The sequence below is a fragment of the Rhinolophus ferrumequinum genome, chromosome X (assembly GCF_004115265.2).
Source record: "Rhinolophus ferrumequinum isolate MPI-CBG mRhiFer1 chromosome X, mRhiFer1_v1.p, whole genome shotgun sequence".
NCBI lineage: Eukaryota > Metazoa > Chordata > Mammalia > Chiroptera > Rhinolophidae > Rhinolophus > Rhinolophus ferrumequinum.
The window spans coordinates 16,623,896-16,650,129 of record NC_046284.1 but is presented as its reverse complement, the minus strand read 5'-3'; the positions used below and the strand labels follow the sequence as shown (position 1 = coordinate 16,650,129).

Sequence of the window (26,234 nt, the reverse complement as noted above, 5' to 3'; positions counted from 1 at the left end):
GACAACAACTTGAAGCTGAACGGCACCCTCCACAGCTAAGATTGAAAGGACAACAACTTGACTTGGAAAAAAGTCCTGGAAGTACACACTGTTCCCCGATAAAGTCCTGTTCCCCTACCCCAATAAAATCTTAAAAAAAAAAAAAGGAAAGGGGTTCTATCTCCAAAACTATGAGCAGCATTACTCACAGTAGCCAAAAGGCAGAAGCAACCCAAGTATCCATCAACGGATGAAAGGACAAAATGTGGCATATAGACAGTGGAATATTACGCAGCTATAAAAAGGAAATCCTGATATACACAACATGGATGGATTTTTAGGACATGATGGTAAGTAAAATAAGCCAGTCACAGAAGGACAAATACTATCTGATTCCACCTATGTGTGGTAACTAGAGAAGTCAAATACACAGAGACAGAAAGTAGAATGGAGGTTGCCACGGGATGGGGGAGGAGGCAATGAGAAATTATTTTTTAATGAACACAGAGTTTCCATTTTGCAAGATGAAGAGTTCTGGAGATTGATGGTGATGATGGTTGTTCAACAATGTAAATGTATTTCATGCCACTTAAAATGGCAAAGATGGTCAATTTTATGCTATGTGTATTTTATCACAATTTTTAAAAATTATATACAAATACATATACATACATATTTTTAAAAAGTAAATTTTATCGTGTATAAGCGAAATCCTAAAAAAAAAATAAAGCTTAGTACATACTGCTTGATTAGGTGAATGACTTGACAACATTTGTAATAACCATTTAAATAATCAGACTATGGTGGAGGAGAAATTTTTAAAGAATCGACCTCAGTTGCCACCCTCTCATCCAGCGAGCACCCACCTAGGAGATGTATTCTTCTTTCATCTATCGTGGATTTCTAAGTACTTGTCTGAAAGTCAAATGTGTAAGGGTGGTAAGATTGTTTTTTGTCACATATCTAAACATATTTAAAACCTCCAATCATTCTCTAAATCTCCATTTTTTTAGCGACTCTGTGCACAATGCATAAATGTTTATTAAAATAGTGTTTCTCAAAATATGTATATCTACTTATATAATACAGACCAAATGAACTTTGCTAATTGATTCATATATTTATCGGGTCTAAATATATGTAAAAGTCTGCTTACCAGATAAAAAGGCAATGTCTTGCATTAAGAAATGACTGACGTCCTTTACACGGAGAAGCAGCTCGGATTCTAGGAGAAATGAGAAAGGGAGAGAAATGACATCCATGTTAAAGTACAGCTAGAACCATATACACGATTTTGCATTGTGCTAAAAAGAATTCTGAGGGTCCCACAGGTCTGTGTCCAGGGACACATTGCTGATCTCCTCTTTGTTCCTCGTTACATGGCAAGGAAATCTCCCTATTGAAAATATCACTGGGTAAGCAGGACCAGTGTCCTAGTTCTCAGAATCTATGCCCCAGACATAAACTGCTCTGACTCACCAAAAAGCCAGGGGCAAAGGTCCAAACTCCAGGACATCTGGATTTATTTAAAGGGTAGATAGGGACACGTGGAGACATTGGCAGACTGTCTTCTATTTCTGATAATGCCTAATTCTACAAAGCACTTCTCAGATCTCTTATCTTATGCAATCCTTAAAATAACCTTCATGGAGGTATTATTATTCCATCTTATAAGTGAGGAAAAGAGTCGGAGAGTGAGCACCGTGTAGTGGGTAAGTATGTGGCTTCTGAGTCAGGCAGACCTGGATTCCAGTCCCAGTTTGTTGCATTTACTGGCTGTACAAACCAGAGCAGGTTACTCAGCCTCTCCGAGCCTCCGTTTCCTTACTTGTAAACTGGACACAATCATATGTACCTCCCAGGGCACTGTGCTCACTAAATGCAAAATACCTGGCTTCCTAGTAGGTGTTCAATAAATGGTAGCATATTAACTCCTCTTTGATCATTACAGGTGGAACAATGTCCATGCATTGTTCAATATGTTTTAGTTGTCCCAGATCTTAAGTGCTGATTTGTAATGTTCAATTCTAGTGAACCCTACAGGGGCCAAACATCAAAGTCCACTGCCTGCCTCTGGTCCATGAGCGAGGATAGCTTTGGAAAAGAAAACAGGTCATCACACTGGGCTATTTTGGATGGCTGGTTTTAATGCCTGTGGCTCCACATCTCTTAGAGAAGCCCTATTTTCCACTTGCTGTCTGACACAGAAGGCCTTCAAAGACCTAATCTCTGGTAATGTCAGGCTGATGACACATTACCCTTGATAGTGCTCCTCAAATCATACCCCATCTGGATGCGGACTGTAAGGGCCAGCCCTTCTCAAGGGCACGGCAAAAACAAGTTCTTGATGGGCCCACACGGGACACTGGGACAGGGGACCTGTTACAGCATGACCTACCCTTCACCCCCTCCCCAATTTGAAACATAAAGAAACGAATCGACACATTTATTTTCAAAAGATCCATGCCATTAAAAATCTTCAATTTGTCAGGACCTAAAATATCAATTCCTCAAAATAGCCTGTAGTTTTTTTTTCTTCCTTAGCACCATACTTTTGTTTTTAATTAAAGTTTATTGGGGTGACCATGGTTAGTAAAATTACACAGGTTTCAGGTGTACAATTCTGTAATACATCATCTATACATCACATTGTGTGTTCACCACCCAGAGTCAGTTCTCCTTCCATCACCATATATTGGATCCCTTTGTAATTTTTTTCAAATGAGGCTCCTGGTATGTCCCAGGCCAAGGCATGCGTGTTCCCATTTCTGTGTCCTCACATCCAGACTGCCAGACGCAGTTATCTTTTCAATGCTCCATGTTTCCTCAGACAAAAGAATGTGTCTATGACAGCCACAAACACGCGTCACACACTGACATGTTAGGAAGGGTGAAAAGGGGGTCGTGCACAGAGGACCGCCACTCTCCCTGCCCTTCGAGGCCTGCAAAAGAGACAATGCCCCAAATGCGTTCTGCCGTTTAAATGAGAGCATTAGACGTTAAAATATTCCTATGTAATAAAACTCAAATTCCTCCCTGCTTTGACCAGTAGAAATATCTATGGAGATAAATTGATGCATTTTATGTCAGATAGCAGCTCTAGAAGCACTAATGTCTGCAATTTGATTTCTCCCACACCATTCAGTCTCCCGCGTAGCTACAGAAACTACGTCCACTTACTCTACATTTTTAAGCCCACTCACGTAATAAGAAAGGTATGGGGCATAAAGTAAAAGGCCGAGTGCTGGGAATGGGAGGACCCGGGCCTAGAGCTGGCTCGGCCAGTGAGCTGCTCTGTCGTCCTGACCAAGTCACTCCCCGTCCCTCGCCTCACGACCTCCATTTCAGAAGTGAGGGCTACAGATCTAGAGCAAGTGCTTTCCAGGGCCTCTTACATTCTGTGAGCCCAACAGGTAAAATCCATAGATGTAAGAAAAACATACTGATGTTTCTACTGTAAAATGTCTCCCATGACTGTGCCAACAAAATAACACTTCCGCACCGATGAAAAAGGATGAAGTAATGATTAAAAGAGAAGATGTTACTACTTTAAGAAATGATCAAGGTCTGGGTTGGAAAAAGACTGAAGGGAGAAGAGATAACACAGGAGAGGAAACAGAAGACACGGGGTTATCACTGAGCAGCCACAAGAAAGACAAGGGGAGACTCTTGCTGAGAACAAAGAGAGCACTGACTTTGGAGAAAGCTGACAGAGTTCTATCCAGCTTTGTATCGGACTCTCTTGAATTTCTGCACAGATTTCCTACCGAAATACAAAAGTGAGAACCAATATGATTTATGATGTTTCTCTTGTTGAGCCTTTTACTCTTTTACTCCAAGGCATTAGAAATAAAAAGGCTGGGACCAACACTGGGTCAAGTCCACATTACAGAGTGTTCCGTGTTGGCCAGATTCAGGTTCGCTAAGAAGCTTGTCAAGCTGTCCCAGGCGGAAAGCTCAATTACAGATGAAAAGCACGCATTCTCCTTACTTTGGGCTGGTGGCTCCAAACCCCAAAGGGCTGCTTGGGAAGCCAAAAGAAGGGACGCTAATTCAGTAGGTAATCTGACAAAAACTCTTAACAACACCCAGATGCAGCACTCTTCTTTTAAGCGTCCTGTGGAAGCACCATGTGCTTTTCCAATCAAACACAATCAGGCACAAAGGAAGGAAAGCGCTTGCAATTCACTCCATACATTTGATTAAGAAGCAAATGAGAGGGCGGCCGGATGGCTCAGTTGGTTAGAGCGCGAGCTCTCAACAACAAGGCTGCCGGTTCAATTCCCACATGGGATGGTGGGCTGCGCCCCCTACAACTAAAGATTGAAAACAGTGACTGGACTTGGAGCTGAGCTGCGCCCTCCACAATCTAATTGAAGGACAACGACTTGGAACTGATGGGCCCTGGAGAAACACACTGTTCCCCAGTATTCCCCAACAAATATTAAAAAAAGAAAAGCCAAAGAGACAAGCTTTTACTGCCTTGATCATAAATTGCAAAGTCACTACTAATATTTCTTTTAGAATATAAAAGATAGTTGTGCAAATGAGGATGCAGGCTCAAATCTCAAATAAGAAGGACTTTAAACGTCCTATAAGGAGTGAAAATAAATAACATATTTAGGATGGTTCACAGAGGAGGAAGGTATACCCATTCAATTTTGGTTGTGTCATTGCAGAGATGGAGAACACTTGTCACCGTGACACAGGGTGCCCTTTATAGTTTTTAAAAATTTATTTTGCATTCATTCACTTTTTTAAAACAAACATTTAGTGAGCACCTACTATCTGCCAGGTACCATTCTAAGTTGTGGACAGATGTAAAGGTCCACAATCAAAGAAGTTTGTGAAATACTGGGGGTTAGACATGCTGCAACATTCCCCAGCAAATACACATACAAACATTGCAAATCCCTGGGCATGAGCGATGTATGCAGTGTTTCTCAACTATTTAATCAGGACCTCCTTTGTTTGTTTCATTGATTGGCTGGTTTTCAGAGACAGAGACAGAGACAGAGACAAAGAGAGAGAGAGAGAGAAAGAGAGAGAGAGAGAACAGAAATCAACAGAGAGAGCTATAGAGATGCTATGTGAAGAAGCGCTTTGTTCTAGACGACGTAGATAAAATGACAGGCACGGTACGTAGAGAAGTCCTTCTCTATCGTTAATAGCATTCCAACAAAGGCCGAACAGTTGTGTGGCAAGAAAGCTGGAGAGGACAACCAAGCCTCTAATTGGGCTGGAATAAATGATCCTTCACGTCCTATTTCTCCAGGAGTCTATGCCGCCATGATTTGAGTATGTGTTACCATTCCAAAGAATTGCAATTCTACCAAATTTATTAACAATGCCTATAGGGAAAATGGTAGCTTAGAAAGTTAAGTAAATTGTTATCTGCAAGCATTCTCATTTTACAGAAAGCATTTTTACTCCCAATTCTGTTGTGCAACAGCAATACTTTCAACCCTTGAGCTTTATTTCACAGTGATGCTCTCCCATGTACATGCATCCCTCCTTGGGGGATTCCGTTCATATGCAGCAGAAAACACGAGTTCTGAACCATGCTGCGCACACAGGCCATTTCGTCCAGGCAGTACAGAGCCATGGCAAATAAACTGTGTGAAAGAGCAAATATCTCTAGTCTCACACATTCCTAAAAATAAAGAGGCAAAGATGGAGTGCAAATTAAAATGGAAAGGAAAATTTAAAAAAAACATCAATCAGAAAGACAGTCTCTTCCATGGCAATCAACCCACTGGCACCACCAATATGAAAACAGAGGGGAAAGCGGAGTAAATGGTTAACAATAGACGTCGTGTGCTGAGCACCTAGTGTTTGCCAGGCACTGCATAAAGCACTTTGTATGCATTTTCTCTGGTCTTAACAATAACTCTCCAAAATGGACATTAAAACCCTCCTCTTACAGATGAGGAAACAGGCTCCCATTCATTCACTTACTCAAGAAATTCATACTGAACAATTGTCAGGCACCGGCCACTGTTCAGACCCAAGGTAGAATCCAGCAGATTTTTGTCCTGTATTTGGTTCCCTAACCTCAGATAAGCGAGGCGATCTAAAATCTGCACTCAGAAGAACACACTCAATTGCTCCAAAACAAATTATTAACTAGATATGCTCCATAACCTCCCATGTTCTTCCAGCAAGAGTTTCATCCCAAACCGTATCAGGAATGTTTATAAATAATCTTTTGCAAGAAACTCCATTATTCTTACAGCCTGAAATTCATAACAATGGTGCTTACTTTTAGCAATTGTCTCTTTGAAAGTTCCCTATTGCTGATGTGGCAGGACTCGGATAAAATTAGGGTTTTTTGTTGTTGTTCGTTTTTTGTTGTTGTTGTTGTTTAGTCTTAAATCCTGTTGTGAGGCAGATGGGATTCTATGAGTGTAATTTTCCCCTTTCAAAATGAACATCAGATACACCATACCATCTGTAAACAGTAATGGTTTAGCACATGCAACAAATTAAAGTGCTGTCTTGACAAGTGTTATGCTTTAAAAGGTGGGATAAAAGGGTAATTGTGAAACCATCACAAAATGAATTCCCAGTAGACTACAGTAGAACAAACTATGTAGGTAGCACTTTGTTCTGCAATAAAGGTACAGCATGAAAGATTCGCATAATTCTGCACTAACAAAAGAAAAGCAAGATTCTTGCTAAATCCTTCTGTTAACAACCTACCAGAGCCTCTTCTCAATCCATTGTAATTCAATTCACCAAACATCCACCGAGTTTCTATTTGCCCCTCTCTGCTAGGTGCTGTGGTCCATTAGAATATGAATAATTTCTCACTTTAAAAAGCTTAAAAATTTAACAGAAGCTATGACTTATAAACAACTGGCTATAAGGTAGAGTTCGGTATGTGCTCTAACAGAAATACACAATATAGGGTATAGGGAGGGGAGAAAAATGATTACATCTAAATTGAGAGAGTGAGAAAAAGGAAAGTTTTACAGATGATGTGACATCTGAGCTGGGTCTTGAAAATTTATTAGGATTCAAATACACGGACAGGGGAACAGAGGACTTCCCAGGTGAAAGAAACACGTTACCAACACAGGAGAAGGTGAAAGAACGAGGAACTGCATATAGCCTGATATGGTTTGAGTTTAGAGGATGGGCTAGTGTAGCTGAAGCTGGAAAGCGAGACTTGAAGCTAAAAGTAGAGAACTTTGCAGGCCTCCGTGGAGGAGAGCAGGCTTCTGGAATGCCTTTGATCCAGGATCACTGACTTAGCACAAAGGTATTTTCCAAGCAAGCAACTCCTGCAAAAGAAAGCCTGGGATGTAGAAACTGGTGGATGCTACAATCAATTAGCTACCAACTTTTGGTGTAGCCTCAGGCAATTCACTGAAGGTTCCCTATGGCTTCGGCTGTTTATAAGCACCTACACAACAAAGGGTGTGGGAAGGAAAAGGGAAAGTCCCTCTTTCGTGTGTTATCAACTCCAAATAAAACTGGGCTTGAGTGCTATTCTAAGATTTTGCTTTGCATCTGATTGTTGTAACAAATACCAGGTAGTTATGAGTGCAACCACCGTGTTTTCCCGAAAATAAGACCTAATGGGAAAATAAGCCCTAGCATGATTTTTCAGGATGACATCCCCTGAACATAAGCCTTAATGCGTCTTTTGAAGCAAAAAATTAATATAAGACCCGGTCTTATTTTCGGGGAAACACGGTATATGCTGAGTCCTGTGAGTTCACCTAGCAAGTCATCAAACCTGAGGACCCCCAACACACAGCTACTTCCCCAAAGGAAGAAGTAAAACTATCCGTATTTGCAAATAACATGATCTTGTTTATACAAAATACTAAGGAATTCACATTCAGAGACACACACACAATCACACCTGTTAAAGGGTATAATATATTAGATCAACACACAAAAATCAATCATATTTCTATTGTGCATAGTACAAGTGCAAAACTTACACTCTGCAAACTACAAATTATTATTGAAATAAATTAAAGATGATCTAAATAAATGGAAAGCCATCCCACATTCACGGATGGGGCTTAATATTATTATTGTGGCAATACTCTCTTAATTGATATACAGATTCAAAGCAACCCCTATGAAAATCCTAGCTGGCTTTTGTTTTCAGAAATTTAAAAATTGATACTAAAATTTATGTGGAAATGCATGGAAGGCACGTTAACCAAAGCAATGTTGAAAAAATGAACAAAGTTGTAAGACTCATACTTCCTCAAAACTTACTACGTAAAGCTACAAAAATAAACAGACAGTGTAGTACTGGCATAATGACAGAAATAAAAATCAATGGAATAGAATTGAGAGTCCAAAAATTAGCCCATATATCTAGAGTCAATTGATTTTTGAGGACAGACAATTCAATGAAGAAAAAAATAGTCTTTGCAACAAATGATGACGGGACAACAGGATATCCACATTCAAAAGAATGAAGTGAGACCCCACCTTACACCATATACAAAAATTAACTCAAAGTGATCACACACTGAAATATAAGAGCCAAAACAATGACACTCTTAAAATAAAATACAGGAATAAATCTTTGTGAGTTTGCATTACGCAAAACCTTCATATATATGACACGAAAAGCACAAACAACAATAGAACAAAACAGATACATTTGACTTTGTCAAAATTTAAACTTTTGTGTTTCAAAGGACACTAACAAGCAAGTCAAAAGATAATCCACAGAAAGAGAGACTAGATTTGTAAACTATCTGCTAAGGAATAGGTATCTAGAATACATCAAGAACACTTACTAATCAATAATAAAAAGACAAATGACACAATTAAAAATGGGCAAAAGATGTGAAGAGGCACATCTCCAATGAAGATATAAAAATGGACAAGAAGCACATGTAAAGATACTGAATGTCATTTAGTCGTTAGGAAATGCACATCAAGACCACAATGAGATACACACTTGGCACCCATGGAGATGGCTACAACCCAGAAGATGGACAATAACAAGAGTTAGCAAGTATGTGGACCGATTAGAAGCCTCAAACACTGTTTTGTTTGTGGGAATGTCAAACGGTTCAGCCCCTGTGCAAAACAGCTGTGTGATTCCTCAAAAAGTTAAATAGTGTTATCATATGACCCAGCAATTCTAGGTATATGCCCCAAAGAAATGAAAACATATGTCTACACAAAAACACGTACGGGAATGTTAATAGTATTATTAATAATAACCCAAAGATGGAAACAATGCAGATGTCCAGCAACTAAAGAATGGATAAACAAAATGGGGTGTATCCATACAATGGAATATTATTTGGCAATAAAAAATATGAAGGACCAATACATGCTACACCATGAATGGATCTTGGAAAGATATTGCTAAATGTAAGAGGTTACAAATTATATAATTCTTTTTATATGAAACATCCAGACTGGACATATAGAGAGCGATAGAAAGTAGATCAATGGTTGCCTAGGGCTAGGGGAATGAGGGGCTTGGGGAGATGACAGCCGAAGGGTACAGGGTTTCTTTTAGAAATGATGAAATGGCCTAAAATTGACTGCAATGAGAGTTACAGAACTCCGTGAATGTGCTAATAAAAACGCTGAATTTTACACTTTGCATGGTGTATGAATTATATCTCAATAAAGTTGTTACCAAACAAAGATCAAGGAAAGAACTGGTGTTTGTAACGAAAAAGTTCATGTGAGTAAAGGATGCACTTTTCCACTTCTCTTTCCTAAGGAATCTAATCATGAAAAACAAACAGAAGTGGGCTCAACTCTTAGAAACAGGTATATGTTAAAAGAAAACAAGATGACTTGTGCATAAGCATAAACCACAATGACATCACAGAACCAATACGTTACATTTGGGTGTTATCTTGGGTGATGCATACACATAAAAATCTGATTTTTTCACATCAGTAAGTATCTCTTATAGAAGTAATATAGCATAGTACTTTTGAGTACATGCTCCAGAGACAGATTGTCTGGATTCCAATTCCAGTTCTGCCACTTGCAAGTTGTGACACTGAACAAGCTGCTGAAACTCTTTGTGTCTCCATTTCCTTTACTGGTAAAATGGGGGAAATGACAGCACCTATTTCACGGAGTTACCATAACGTCACAGTTGTTAATCCACGCAAAGACTTGGAATAGTGCCTAGTATATGGTAAATGCTCAATAAACGTTGTCCAAGGTTATAGAGAAAAGAAAAAATAACATCATCATTTAAAAGGTTTGGTGGACCAGTGAGCATTCAGGCAGACAACGGCTGGCTCAGCATTAGGGTTCTGCAAAGATGTGAATTCTCACCTCCCCCAGTCACAGCCGCTTCAGGGCCAGAACACCACTCCCATCTTTTGGTTCACCTGCAAATAGGGGGATAGGTCATGGTTCCTTATCACATCTCAGGCTTTGCATAGAAGGAAAACTCTTAGATGATATATTGGGATGCACACATTGAACTTTCATGTTTGAAAAACATGGAGGAGCTTCCCTTGTTGGTCACATGGGGGATTAAAAATCCTGAAAAACCCTCCTGCTGCAAAACACAAAAACATGGTGGGTACTAGTTTGTATTTCTTAATCTCTAGTCAGTAAGGTTGCAACAACTATATGTAGTGTCAGGTGGTAGTAATGCAGGGGGGCAGGGGGCAGATCACTGTACAAGTTATATAAATGTCTAACTTCTATGCTGTACACCTGAAACTAATAGAAAATAATACTGAATGTCAACTGTAACAGAAAAAAATAAATACTTTTTCAAAAACATGGTGGGAAAAATCAAATTAAAGCCTTCCGAATGCATGGCTGAGTGGGCAGGAAAGACAAGGAAATCCTCAGAGACCAAAACCATTACTAGGGCAAATGTCCTGAAAGGGAAGTCAACTGAGAACAGCAGTTGCCCCCGGGGCATCTGCCAATTCCCAGGTGACTTACAACTTGGTTTTAATGGTCATGCCTTGGTGAAGGTTCAAAGCCTACAGCGCTGGGAATCAGATCAGAGAAAATATAGGAGAATATCTGCAACAACGGTGGGTGGGATAGAATTTTTGAAACAGGATACAAGGAGCACGAAGTATAAAGGAAAAGACTGATAATTTAGGCTACATTACATTTTTCTCTCATCAAAACACATCATAAAAAGTGAGACGAGCCACAAATTGGGTGCAGATATTTGCAACACATGTAAGTGACAAACAAATATTGTCAAGGATATGTAAAAGACTGTAAGTTAATCTAAAAAAAGACAAACCAGCAGATAGAAAAATGGGGGAAAAAATTACAAACAGCATTTCACAGAAGAAACAGGAACGGTCAATAAATATTTGAAGAGATCCTCCACTGCATCTGTAATATTTGAAATGCACATTTCAAGGACAATATAATCATTTACACCCACCAGTTAAGCATCAATTTTAAAATTTGACATTAGCAAGAACTGATATGTACAACATAATCATTATAGATAGGTTTTGGTTTTGGCCTTGGCTCTTGCCACAGATTTCTTTTTTCATAAAGTATCCATTTTGAAAGACCACCTTAAAAATTGATTTGGTGATAAAAGAAAACATATCAGGTAGCGTTTTACCCTGCTGGAGCTGAAGAATAAAATAAATACAGTGACTTTACACAATCTAAAATGGAAAAAGAAAAATCAGATGTGGCAACAAAGATCACAGGAACTCTGAGGTTGTGTTAAAGACATGTATAATGGCAAATCAAACGTTTGAAGTGTTGCCTCAGTACCCACTGTGCATTCACTCGTTTACACAACATGCAACAATAAATAAGTTCCGACTCAGGGAAGTGCATCCGTGGATCTCACTGTCCTCAGATGCTCACCCTTTAAATTGTGCTTTGAAGGAAGGAACCATGGGATGATTTTACCCCCAGTAGCGGAAAGTGGAATTCTAGGGGAAGATGGGAAATGGAAGGAAGGAATGAGGATGGAAGGAAAGAACAGGAGTATAAAACAGAAATCTACGGTTCAACACAACTTTAAGTTTCTTTGTCATTTACCAGCCCCCCTAATCATTCATGTATTTCTTCTTTCTCCAATCCTCTGTCAGACTTTCATCTTACGCCAGGCCCTGTGTGGTGCTGGGGACACTGGCCTGGATCTCATGAGGCTTTTCACTTAGGAAGGTACAGTCCAGAGGGCTAAGTGTCACAAGAGTGTTGAGCCCAGGATGTCATCATCAGCACACAGAGAAATGACATCTAGCACCGAACTGATAAAACAGTTCGATGTATTAAAAAAATGAAAGAAAAAAACCCACAAAACAGTTTTACAGCCTCACCTATGCTGAGTACCTCCTGGGACTCATTCTCGGCATTTGAGTTCCAGGTCATGACTCAATGGTACACTAAGGTCGATTGATGGACTCTGACCTGCTTTCAAGGAGGGGAGTGATAGGGAAGCGAGCTCCCCCATCTTTTCAGGGAGCAGACATATTTGTGTGGGCTGCAAAAGAAGGGGAACGATTCATTTCTGTAACTTTTGCAAACACTGATGATTATGTTTTTATGTGCACACATATAGTGCACAAATATGGACATCTTAAGTACTGTAACTGAAATGGCTGCTTTTGAAAGTTCACACTTCCAGCTTTAAAATCACGTGCTAGTCAACATGCAATTATAAAGACGCTTGCACTGATAGCAAAAGGTAAAAACTGCAGTGTGGAGTCTTTTCTTACTCTTCTCCAGTACTACAGCTCTTTTTTGTGACTTGAACATGTATCTTTTACAATTTCAAGTCCATAAAAATTGACAAAATCTTTGCTAAATGCCAGAACTACGGTAAATGGGCTTTTCAAGATATAGTGGCATCATCTTCAAAACACTACATTATGTTATGAAAAGAAACGTCTTTGAGAATTAGCTTCCTTGGGTCCTTCTGAAAGCACAGTTGAAAAACAACTCGGTCAGGCCGGTTGGCTCAGTTGATTACAGCGCAGTGCTCATTACACCAATGTCGCCGGTTCAATTCCCACATGGGCCAGTGAGTTGCACCCTCTACAGCTAGAGTGAGAACCACGATTTGACTCGGAGCTGATGGGTCCTGGAAAAACACACTATTCCCCAATATTCCCCAATTAAAAAACAACAACAACAACAACAACTCTTCATCACACAATTGCAAATGTTCCAGATTATTCCTTAACAATAGAAATTTGGGGAGGAGGCATGTAAAGCAAACGGGCATCACTTTAATCATCCTCATTCAATAGCCACAGGGCAAAAGAGCAGGGACATGTTTGAACATGAGCTTAGAGACAAAATGACAGTCCCTAACCACTATAGCCACGGCTACCACTAGCTAATTCTAAACGTACTAGTTTAGCAACAGGCAAATATTAACATTAGCCTCTTTTTAAGTTTTTATTATAACATCAGGCCTTTCGAGAGCAGCTATTTAAAGCACAAGCTATAAAAGTAGACAAGATGACCCACTAATGTCAGAACTCACAGTATCCATGTAGACACATGACCAAATGTCAGATCTCCTATTCCACAGCTATTCATCTCTTCTCTGGTTCAGAAAACCTAATTTTGAAATTCACAGCATCTGCAAAGGTAAACCTGACTAAAACGGTTTACTTTAGTTTACAAGGCATGCAGAACTCACGTCTGTTAATGGTCCTTGGAGTTTATCAACTGAGGAAGCAAAACTGACCCTCTTTTGCAAACTGACAAGTGCAAAATGGCAAATAAAAATAGGGCTGCTGCTCTTTGCTCTGTGAAAAATCACATGATCTGGCTTGTAAGTGCGAACTCAAAGATGTCCCTCAAAATACATATTACTTTTTTTTTCTTTTTAAGGTGGGTGCAGCTCACAGTGGCCCATGCGGGGATCGAACCAGCAACCTTGGTGCAACCAGCACCACGCTCTAACCACCTGAGCTAACCAGCCACCCCCTACACATATTACTTAAATGTCATCAAAGAGTTGAAAAATACCTAATGCACCATTTCAGTTTAAACAGAGGAAATAGTGAAAATAACTACCTACAGTTTTTCTTGTCATCAGACTGTTTATTAAAGAGCTAATGCTTCAACTTAACTATCAGTGACACAAGAAAAGGCCGCGTCCCTAAATGTGAAGAACGCTCCTGGCTGACAGCAGTAGCTGATGCTAACCCAGCCAAAGTGTATTTGAAAGGGCAGCTCAAACGCTACCCAGACAATTCTAGCACAAAGTTCTCCAGAAAGTTATTCAAAATTAATATTCTAGTAGCATCTATAAGCTTTCTATTTTGCCTAGCTTTATGAAAAGTCATTAGTGACTTATTAATATACATGAAATATAATATGTATGAAATATATATATAATATATATACACACATACATACACATATAAAGTATATATGTAACTTGATTTTTTTTAATTTATTGGGGTGACAATTGTTAGTAAAATTACATAGATTTCAGGTGTACAATTCTGTACTACATCATCTATAAATCCCATTGTGTGTTCACCAGTAACTTGATTTTAAAGCTTGATTTTCAGTGAACAAATGGTTGTTTTCATGGAACTGTTTTTTTTGTTTTTTTGGTGGGGGAGAATGATAACTAGATTTGTTTTTAAAGTTCAAGCTTCCACTTCTTACTAATTGAGTAAGAGATCATATGAATAGCAATAGATTAAAGCAATATTGGTGACACTGATTTTATATTTTAAAGCCATTGGCTCTTTACATCCATAAATACATATCAGACAAACACTGATCCATGTCTTAAATACCATATATATTAGAATCTTCCTTTAATGTTAACTCATTTCCTGAGTAGCTGGAGGTGGTCTCGGTATGAAATCAGACCAGTCTATATTAAGGAAATATAGAAAGGAAAGATTAAACAAAATTTTATCTACTTATTCAGACTTAGGCAGTGTGAACAACTGCGTAAAGAATGCACCATTCTCAAATACACCATCTTCTCCACGGGTTCATTTAAACTATACGCCCACTTGGACAAAACTGGGCAAATACTTCCTTTGTGCTGAAAAGATGCAGTAGCCTCATTGTGCTGTACACAAGGAAAAAAAAATTTCCTCCTTTTACTTTTATTAGCATTTATTTGATGCTGAATTTACTCCCAGGCCGTAAGTTTTTGTTTCTTCAGTTTCTTCTGAGATACCTTTTCTTCTGTGCAACCTCCTGTCTGGTTTGGAACAATCTGCTCTTTTGCAGTAAGGATCCCTCAGTGTGGCAGGGGGAGCTCACGGATGGGTTCATTAGCCCATGAGCTTGGTAAGCTCCGCGCTGCATCTTGGGAGCTTTGTTCACCTGCCTGTGCTCAGCGACCAGAGAATCTACATCGAAACCCTTAAGTTCAGCATTCCTCTCTGCATTTTTAAGCATTTGCACCAAAATTCTGCACGCTTTTTGGGCCACCGACCCTGCGTCCAGCCCTACTGTTTGGCCTGGCACACCTCCCAACTCCACCACTGTACCGACAGAATGGCACCCATTGCTCCTGTGACGTCCTTCAGACACATGGTGGCTGTTCGGATAAGCATACCCTTGATGACCTGGGCAGTTTCGCGAGTGTTCTTAAAATGAACACAAAGATTTGAACCTTCGATTTACATGATTTTGTGAGAATCTCTGGGTCAAGTGAATCATTTTTAGAGGTCACCTCAGGCCACTTACAGGAAGAATGAAAGGAAAATTTTGAAATCAAGCAACAAAATCATTTTATAGTATATTTTTTGTTTCCTGTACTCTTGTGTGTGTCAAAAATTTCACAATGAAATAATTTGTAAATAAACACCTTCAAATGCAAGCCATCGATCAAAATATGGGATATGATTCCAGTTTGGTAAAATACCTTGGTGTATGTGGATTCTTTTTCGTTGTTCTCACAAGTTAGAAATAAGCTCCCTGAAGGCAGGGATTTTTGTCTGTTGTACTCACTGAAATATCCCAACAGTGTCTACCATGTTTCCCCGAAAATAAAGAGTGGGTCTTATATTAATTTTTGCTCCAAAAGACACATTAGGGCTTACGTTCAGGGGATGTCATCCTGAAACATCATGCTAGGGCTTATTTTCGGGGAAACACGGTAGCACACAGGAGGCGATCAATGTTCCTATGGCACAAACCCCATCTGGTAGCAATGTTTTCCTGTGGAAAGTAGGGCTGAGCTAGGCACAGGGGTGACTCACTTATTAGTTTATGGACATGTGTGTTGTCTAGATGTTTTACAAAGATCATATATAAATAATTTAAAAAACATAAGAAAATGGGAAAAGATACTTCCCTACCCAAAGAAAAAAAACCAAACAAAACACATACCCACAAAGATAATAAACAAGTCTGTAAGGCACTAGGCAAGGAAGAAATAAAGAACAGGAGAAATCAAGAAGGGAGAGAGATAAAAGGGAGAGGGCCAAAAAGTACACGAGAAAAACGAGGTGCAGCAGGTAGGAAATGACAGGGAAGTGACCTCCACCCAAGAGGCTGGTTTCCCAGATTGCTGGGCCTCCCTGCTTCTCTGGGAGGTGTTTAATTAAGAGCATGGCTACGGAAAGCTTTTCCTTCCTCCCTCCTTCAGATTCAAAACCAGCCCAATGGAGACAGCAGGATTTCCTTATACAGCAGTGGGAGCAGCCATTGTCTTAGGAACCTGACTAACAATAAAAGCCTAATGAATTCATTGCTCAGAAACCCAACACGTGGAAGTAAATTTTGAGAAGGTCTTAATCATTCCATAAAGCGACCTGCAAAAGTGGTGATTTACTTTATGTAAAAATAGGGATAAGTAAATGTTTTCCCTGCTTAAAGCATCAGCAAATCCACAGCAGAGTTGGCCCAAACTTATCTGTCTAGCGCTGCAAAGCTATGTTCTTAAAAGACATCTTGTGCCATAGGGAGGGGGATTACACACTTGATTGCCAAATGGTCTCGTTCAACCTGAAAAGATCTTTGCAGATTCCTGGTCAACGTGGTATCAAAACACAGGCCTCTCATTTTCCCTGTTATCCCACCCTAGTCCCACACAGACTTTCATGACAAAAGCTGAATCACAAACACTAAGACAACTGAGACAGATAGTGATTATATTTTGTTTTTGTCTTCCTTTGTAATTTTGTTTCTTTGTGAAAACGCTTGTGAATATTTATGTTTTTGCCTTTTAAGCTGTTAGAAGGGTCTCTAGAATAATTCTCATAATAGAAATGAACATATTGTAATCCTAAACTCATGAAAAACTACAGATGAATAACCATGCAATATGAGCACTGATCGGTCACAAAGCATTATCCCCAATGTAAATAATCCCCAAATACCTGTAATGTGAATATCCCATATATAGGGAAACCTCAGTTTGTACAACTATAAAAATGAGGTTCAGACATTCCCTAAATTGAGCTACAGATTCAATGCAATCCCTAGCAAAATCCCAGCTAATGTTTTATGCCCAAAATGACAAGCTAATCCTAAAATTAATACGGAAATGCAAGGGTCCCAGAATAGCCAAAGCAATCTTGAAAAAGAATAATAAAGCTGTAAAATTCACACTTCCTGATCACAAAATTTAGTACACAGCAACAGTAATCAAGAAAATGTGATATAGGTATAACAGAAGACTTATAGGTAGATCAGGGGAATGGAATTGCGAGTCCAGAAATAAACCCTTACATCTATGGTCAACTGATTTTAAACCAGGGTACCAAGATAGTTCAGGGGGGAAAGAATATTCTTTTCCACAAATGGTTCTGAGAACACATGGATATATATGCACATGCAAGAAAAAGAAGATGGACCCTAACTCATATCATATATAAAAATCAGCTCAAAATGGATGAAAGACTTTAATGCAAGCGCTAAAACTATAAAACTCAGACAAAAACATAGGTTTGACTCTTTTTGACCTTGAATTAGGCAATATTTTCTTATGTATAACTCCAAAAGCACAGGAGAAAAGGGGAAAAAAATCGACCAATGGGTAAATGAAAAGATGCTCAACATCACTAATCATCAGAGAAATGCAAATCAAAACTACAATGAAATAGGATGGACCTAGAAAACATTACACTAAGTAAAATAAGTCGGACTGAGAAAGACCAATATCATATGATCTCATTTATATGTGAATCTAGAGAACAGAATAAACGAACAAACAAAACAGAAATAGACTCAGAGACACAGAGAACAAACTGATGGTTGTCCCAAGGGAAGGCAAGTGGGGGATGGGTGAGAAAGGTGAAGGGATTAGGAAGTACAAATTGGTAGTCACAAAATAGTCATGGGGATGTGAAGTGCAGTATGGGGAATATACCGTATTTTGCCGTGTATAATGTGCACTTTTTTGCCCAAATTTGTAAGAGAAAAAAAGGATGCGCATTATACATGGGTAGTTCTAATTCTGTATCTATATAAATGTTTTTAATTCATTTATTTATGCTCATGAGCTAAAAGTTTAACGCTAGAAATTGATAACAATATCCGTATGCAAAAGAATACGCTGGAATACGATAATCGGTTTTGTTGAACTCAACGACCAACTTGCAGAGTTCTTGGCCTTCTACGATGCGTAAATATAGTAAATTTGTTACCGGTACATAAAATTTCTTGTATCTTGTATCTATTCTTGTGTTTTGTAATTATTTGTTACATAAAATTTCCTGTACCATAATATGTTAAAAAAATAAATGCTAAAATTCCTTTATAATACTAAAAACAAGTGGCTAAATGTAAAAAAATTAAAATTTGAATTAAAAAATTAAAACGAAAGATTTTTACCCCCCCAGGAAGTTTGGACCAAAAAATGTGGGTACATATTATACACGGGAGCACATTCTACATGGCAAAATATGGTAGTAAAAAAATGTTGCAAAACTGTATGGTGTAGGATGGGTTCTAGACTTGATGGGGGAAGAGGGATCATTTCATAATTTGTATGGATACCTGGCCACTGCGCAGTACACCTGAAACTACAGTAAAATAGTCTTGAACATCAACCGTAATTAAAACATATACTATATATATATATAGTCACAGGACGTAAAGTACAGCACAGGGAATACAGTCAGTGTTATTGCAATAGGTATGTACGATATCAGAGGGGTAGTGGACTTGGAGTTATCACTTTCTAAGGGGTGTAAATGGCTAATCTTTATGTTGTTTTGTACACCTGAAATTAATAATTTGGAAAAACCACAATGAAATATACCTCACAACCTGTTAGAATGGCTATTATCAAAAAGAAGAAATAACAAGCTTTGGCGAGGATGTGGAGAAAAGAGAACCCTCACGAACAGTTGGTAGGACTGTAAATTGGTGCAGCCATTATGGAAAAGAGTAGTAGGTTCCTCAAAAATTTTTAAATAGAGCTACTATATGATTCAGCAATTCCTTTCTGGGTATTTACCCAAAGAAAACAAAATCATTGACCAGAAAAGACAGAGGCATCCCCATAGTATTGGAGCATTAATTACAGTGGCCAAGATATGGAAAATCCTAAGTGTGCATCAATGGATGAACAGTAAAGCAAATGTGAGATACATATGTACACGTACACACATACACATACACACACACAGGATAATTATCCAGCGATAAAAAAGATTGAAATGTAGCCATTTGTGACATCATGGATGGAGCTTGAAGTTTTTGTGCTAAGTGAAATAAGTCCGACAGAGAAAGACAAACACCATATGATCTCACTTACATGTGGAATCTAAAGAACAGAATAAACAAAAAGCAAGTTCATAGATAAAGAGTACAAAACAGAACAGATTATTGGTTAGAGGGAGATGTTGAGCAAAATGGGTGAAGGGGGTCAAAGAGTACAAACTCCCGGTTCTAAAATAAATGTCATGGGGAGGTAACAGCATGGTCACTAGAGTTAGCAATACTGTATTGCATATTTAAAAGTCGCCAAGAAAGTAGATTAGATCTTAAAAATTCTCATCACACACAAAAAAATGTAGCTATTTATGGTGATAGATGTTAACAAGACTTATTGTTATCCTTTTGCCGTATATAAATATCAAATCATTACGCTGTACACCTGAAACTAATAATGTTGTATGTCAATTATACCTTAATTAAAAAAGTAATTGAAAACAAATGCTCAAACAAAATTAAAAGAAAAGAAATAGATAAAAGAAAAAAAACCCACAAAATGGGAGAAAATATTTGCAAATCAATTATCTGACAAGGATCTTGAAGCCAGACTATATAAAGAATCCTTACCATTAAACAGTAAAAAGAATTATCCTATTTAAAAATGAGTGAAGAATCTGCATAGACATTTATCAAAATGTCTACACAAAAAAAGATATACAAACAGCCAATAAGCAAATGAAAAGATACTAGCCGTCACCAGTCGTCTGGGCCAAGCAAATCAAAACCATAATGAGAAACCACTTCACACCCATTAGGATGGCTGGAATCAAAAAGGCAGAGATTAACAAACCCTGGGAAGGCTGTGGAGAAATTGGAACCCTTATAGAAAGATGGTGGGAATATAAAACCTTACAGCTGCTTTGGAAAACAGTCTGGGAATTCCCCAGAAGTTTAAAGATATAGTTTCTCTATAACCTAGCACTTCCACTCCTATGTACTCAAGAGAAATGAAAACATATGTCCACACAAAAACTGGTACAAGAATGTTCCTAGCAACATTACTCATAGTAGCTAAATGGTGGTAACAACTCAAATCTCCATCAACTGAAGAATGGAGAATTAAAATATGGTCTGTGACCATACATTGCAGTAATATTCAGCCACATCAAAGAATGAAGTTCTGACACAGGCTATAACATGGATGAAACTTGAAAACATTATGCTAAGCGAAAGAAGCCAGTCACAAGAGACCACATATTATATGATTCTATTTATCTGAAATATCCAGACTAGGCACATCTATAGAGGTAGAAAGCACGTTATTGGCTGCCAGGGGCTAGTGGGAAGAGTGGCTGGGAAGAAACAGGGAGTGACAGCTAATGTGTAAGGCTAATGGGTATTGGGGATGCTTTATGGGGTGAGGGGACTGTTTTCAACTGGTGGTAATGATGGCACAACTCTGTGATTATACTAAAAACCACTCAAATGTATACTTTAAACGGGTTAATTGTGTGATGTGTGAATTATATCTCAATAAAGCTGTTTTAAAAAAACAACAACCAGAATGGGATCCTGTTTCTCCCATTTGCCTTCCTGTTAACAAAACTCTTTTCTGCTCCTCCTTGCTAGGAGTGGCTCTTTCCCTTTTCAGATTAACGCAAAAAAGTATCTGAAAACAGAGCAGACATAATCTCCATACATTTTCCAGAGACAGACTACACATATGTAAATTATAATTGCTGCTAAAAAGCCTGCTTTGCCCGCAACTGCAGGGTTAACAGCCAACGTAATTTCTTCACGGCAGAGGTGACAATATCATTAATATTTGACAGAAAGTGAGAAGATAGCCTACCTGAGACAAAATTTCAATATATTAAATGTCACTACATTTGCTAATTCAACTATTTCATAAGCCCCAAACTTTACTGTGAGTGTAAAATGCTCCTTCTTTCCAATTTGCAATCAGCCTTTGGTTTTCCGTTTAAATATAATTTTTTAAAGAAAACTATACCATGTATTGAAAATGATAGGAGGTAAGTGAATAAAAGTCTTCTCAATTGGAAAGCAACAGTGGCTGCTTAGTATTTCTACCGAAGAATAAGATGGGAAGAGATTCATCTGCGGCATGAATTTAAGCCATAAATGAGTAAACTACAGATTTCTTGTACCGATAAAGAAGGATCACTTGACACTGAAGTTGTAGTTTCTCTCTTTGGAGAGCTTTAAACATAGACCGTTTCTTCACCCCCGGGGCTTAGATTATGTTGGTTCCCGACTGTGAGTAAAGGAACATGAGTCAAAGTGACCTATGAGCAAATGTAACCGCACAGACATTTAAACAACAAATCACAGAAAAGATTTTGTCTACTTTGTACTTTTCTTTCTCCACAAATAAATGTTGCTTTGGGGCAGTCACAGGTCTTGATGAGTCTTCATCGGTGGGACACAAACAATTTTCTCTACCTCTATTCACTCATCCAGGCTTTAAATGCCACCTATAAAGCCAAGGACTCCCAAATTTACATCCGCAGCCCAGATCCCTGCCTTGAATGCCAGATTCCAATGTCCAATTGCCTATGGACATCGCCACAAGGATAGCCAACAGGCACTTCCGAGTTAACAGGTCCCACACCAAATGTCTAATCCTCATTGCATCCCCCCGAAACCTACCCCCCTGCAGGCACCTCCATCTCTCTTCATGACAATTCCTGCCATCCACTTGCTCATGTCAAGTCCTAGTCGCCCTTGGCTCCTCCCTTTCTCTCATACCACATGGCCAAAACATTAGCAAATCCTTTGGGTTCTACCTTCAAAATATATCCAGTATCTGACCGCTGCGCACCACCTCCATCATTTCCTCTCAGGTTCAAAACACCATCATTAATCCTAACGGCCTGTTAATTGGTCTCCCTGCTTCCACCTTTGTCCCACATTTAGCCTCTTCTCCACAAAGCATCCAGAGAGATAGATGCAAGTCACTCTTCTCTTCAAAACCTTTCTCTAGCTCCCCATCTGGCTCAGGGTAAAAGCCAAAGTCCTTACCAAGCCCTGTATGATCCAGAACCATTACCTCTCTGGCTTCATCCCAGACATGCACGCACGCATGCACCCGCACTTGCACACACTTAAATGCACTCACTGCTCTGGCCACAGTAGTCCCCTTCCTGTTCCTTGAACTTGTCAGCACTCTCTCATCTCAGGGCCTTTATATCAACTGTCCCCTCTGCCTGGTACACTCTCCCCCTCTGATATCCCGAATGACTTCCTTACCTCCTTCAGGTCTTTGCTCAGTGTCACCTTCCCAGCACTGAATCTTAACAAGAAGTCAGATACTTACATCTGTCATACATACAAATGAGGGGAGGGTCTGGGTGAAAAATACATAGGAGGACATTCTGTGGGTGACACTGGTCTCTTGCCAGGAGCCAACTGCCTCCGGAACAAGACCTTGGCTGCAACAGAAAGGGATACTCACCTTGGCAGCAATCAGATAAGAGGTATCTCCTCTGACGGGGCTGACCTCTGCTTCTGCCCTGGGGCAGGTGAGGTGCAGGATTTTTATTGCGCCTTCGGAGGATGGAGAATATGGTGTACAGGGACATTTGCTTTCAACCTTTAGGGGCAACTTCTAAGACGGAAGTGCCTCCAAGTGCCAAGCGCTTACAGGCATGCCCGAGAAATGCAAAGAATAAAATGCATCTTGATTTTCTGATAGATTTTGAACATTTTGTTTGTTTTATAAGAAAGTAAAATATTTTAATTTCACATATTGTAATACCTCAATTTAAAAGAGAAAGCAAGTTTTACTGATAACTTACTTAACGTCAACCCTTCAGAACACAACTAAAAACTACAAATAAAGAAAATAAAAATCTTATATGCAATCGGAATAGATGTCAGAGTCCATATGCTAAAGTTCATACATATGAGTAGTACACTACCACAGCCCAACTCATAGTCTATTTACTCATATTTTGCAAACAATTGTAACAAGTTTGGTTGTCTCATTTCCTAGCTCATAACAACACATCAGAAGGAGCTGTCATGCGGGGCGGCCTGCGGGTTCTCAGCTCCCGCTCCCAACATAAGAACGCAGGACACAGTGAGGCCAAAAAGGAACACCCACGGAGCCATAGGTAGGGGAGTCATACCACTATATTCTCGCTGGCGGCTGGGTTGGAGACACAGGAAGCAGGAGCCACACTGTTTGCAACCCTCACTGCACCGCTTGCAGGCTCAGCCACCATCTTCTTGCTAGCCCCCATTTTTCGCTATTGTAGCCACAGCAGTTATATTAGTGGCCAATGGCTCACTGATTACAGCTGATGGCCATCCAATCACAGTTGATGGCCATTTACTACCTGAGCCAGTGCCTTTCTATGCGAGGCCGAGAGCCTGGAAACCGCTCTCTGGGGTTCTGTCCCCACAGAGCAATGGAGGAGGGAGCATGGAGGATTAGTCAGTAACTGCTGGTTGGTAGAAACCGTTAAAATAACAGTAGCAAAAAATGACAGCTAACAGAGAAGGGGTGTAATGCAGGGACTCGGCTCCCGCTCCCGCTTCTCTACCAACCAATCAACCCCACTTGCGAGCTGCAATCCGCCATCAACCAACAACCCCTTAGCTTAGCCACAGTAGTTATATTAGTGGCTAATGGCTAACCGGTTACAGCTGATGGCCAACTAGTCACAGCTGACAGCCATCTACTACCCAAGCCAGCACCTTTCCACGTGAGGCTGAGAGCCTGGAAACTGCTCTGTGGGACTCTGTCCCCACAGGGGGAATATATGGAAAAATTAGGAAAAAAACAGGTATTACAAATTAAGAGGCAGAACGGTCTGTGTCCAATACAGTGTAGGGACAAACAGCCCCCCACCGTTTAGGAGCCCTTGAGGCAACACTATATACAGCATATTAAAATAACTAATGCTATTATAAGGATAATCTTGAGTCATTATGAAAGGATGCAATTATTTCCAGGTTCAGGAGTCAGGAAGGCAAATAATCTTTTTGAAAAGCTTTAGAGCCAAAATGGCTAGAGAATAGAGGGGAGAAAAAAATCAAGCACTAAAAGTGCTGAACTTCGGTTACCAATAAAATCAGTTATGTGGAACAACTCCGAGTACAGTGTTACCCGATAAATGACTCATCATAATTGGAATACATTTTATACCATACTGCAACGTATATTAAAGAATTAACATTTCCCATGATTTACGCATCTTGAGCTAAACTCTGACAAAATAAAATTTGCAGTGAATAGGTTTTCACAACTACTTATCTGAGTTATCTGAGGTTACCTTAGATCAGTATAGTTTGCATTCTTTTGTCCTGCAAGGAATGCAAAACATTTCTTTCTTTTTTCCTTTTTCCCCATCATCAGGTAAGGAGAGTGTGTGTGTGTGGGGGGGGAACCCATTATTTAAGGGCAAGTTCAAAAAGTAATTTTATAATAAATGTGGGCTACTTCTATGCTAGACTTTCTGAGTTATCAAGATAATCCATGTAAGTAGATCTAAGGAAAGAACTTCGGTGCCAGGAGTTGTTTTAATGGACGTCACAGGTGAGAGTATTAGTCCGCTTTCTCTGAATGTTCCACAGAAAGCACGTACCCAAAATCGAACCCCAAATTTGCTCTTCCTCTTCGATTTCCTGCCTTAATGATATCTCTCCCCCCTGTCGCCCTAGTCAGAAACCTGGAATTAACCTAGTCTCCTTCCCTGTCCCTCAAACCTCACACCTAGTCACCAAGTCAAATCAGTTGTACCCTCCCAATTCAAGCTTCTCCCCCTTACCCCATTCCCAGAACTGACTTAGCCCATGCCTTCATCCACTCTTGCCCTGCTTTCTACAACTGCTTTCTCACTGGCCACTCTACTTCGGCTCCTATTCCTTTCTCTTCTGCATGCTCCACACACTGTGTCCTCCCCACAACCACCAGAGTGGTAGTTATAAAGCAAGAAGCCCCACCATGCATCGTCACTGTTGACCACCATGCACACTGTGCACTATACAACCCTAGCAGGGGCATCATCATTCACAGGGCCAGTCTGTGTGAATGGAGCCCTAAGGGTTTTGCAGTGTGCAACCTGTACAACCGTACAGCAGCCTTGCGCTATTGCCCCACTTACAACACTCCAATGGCTCCCCAGTGGCCAATAAATAAAGCCCTTTAATATGCCTTACAAGGCTCTCCACATCCAGCTCCTGCCTATTTCTCCAAATTTATCGCTCTCTTGTACTTGCCATAATTTCCACTTCAATCATTAAAAAGAAAACAATTCCCCAAATGTACTACGCTGTGGCCTTTCTGCTTGTTTGGACACATCTTATTTCCTTTGCGTAGAATACCCGTCTCCATAACGATCCCCACCACACTCCATCCCCATCCCCCTTCCATCTGGAAACTTGTACGCCTCCCTAAAGATTCAATTCAAGCTGCACCCTTTCCCTGAAGTCTCCCCTTAAATCCCTAAGTGGAGTGAATCGTTCCCTCTTCTGGTTGCCTCACAGCAGATTGTGCACAAGCATGTAAAATTCGCTTATCGCACTGTAGCGTGTTTCTGACGGCGAGCAGTCTACACATGGTCATTCTTGAAATGTTCTTTCAGAAAGTTCTGTAGCACATTGAAAAGCTTTGTAAACCTATTTTTAAATATATGAATATTTAAAAAATACTTGAAATCCTTTTC

The 26,234-nt window shown here is 39.6% G+C and overlaps 1 protein-coding gene and 1 pseudogene across 1 annotated transcript in view; both read right to left on the bottom strand.

The window, feature by feature from the left end:
• Positions 1–1,185, bottom strand: part of MCF2 (MCF.2 cell line derived transforming sequence) — a 77,994-nt gene extending 76,809 nt beyond the window's left edge. Inside the window, exon 1 of the mRNA XM_033115366.1 lies at positions 1,136–1,185. Within this exon, the coding sequence (XP_032971257.1) occupies positions 1,136–1,160 (25 nt within the window). The 5' untranslated portion in view covers positions 1,161–1,185. The remainder of the gene's footprint in view (positions 1–1,135) is intronic.
• Positions 1,186–15,058: 13,873 nt separating this feature from the next.
• Positions 15,059–15,583, bottom strand: LOC117028477 (60S ribosomal protein L17-like; annotated as a pseudogene).
• Positions 15,584–26,234: the final 10,651 nt, after the last annotated feature.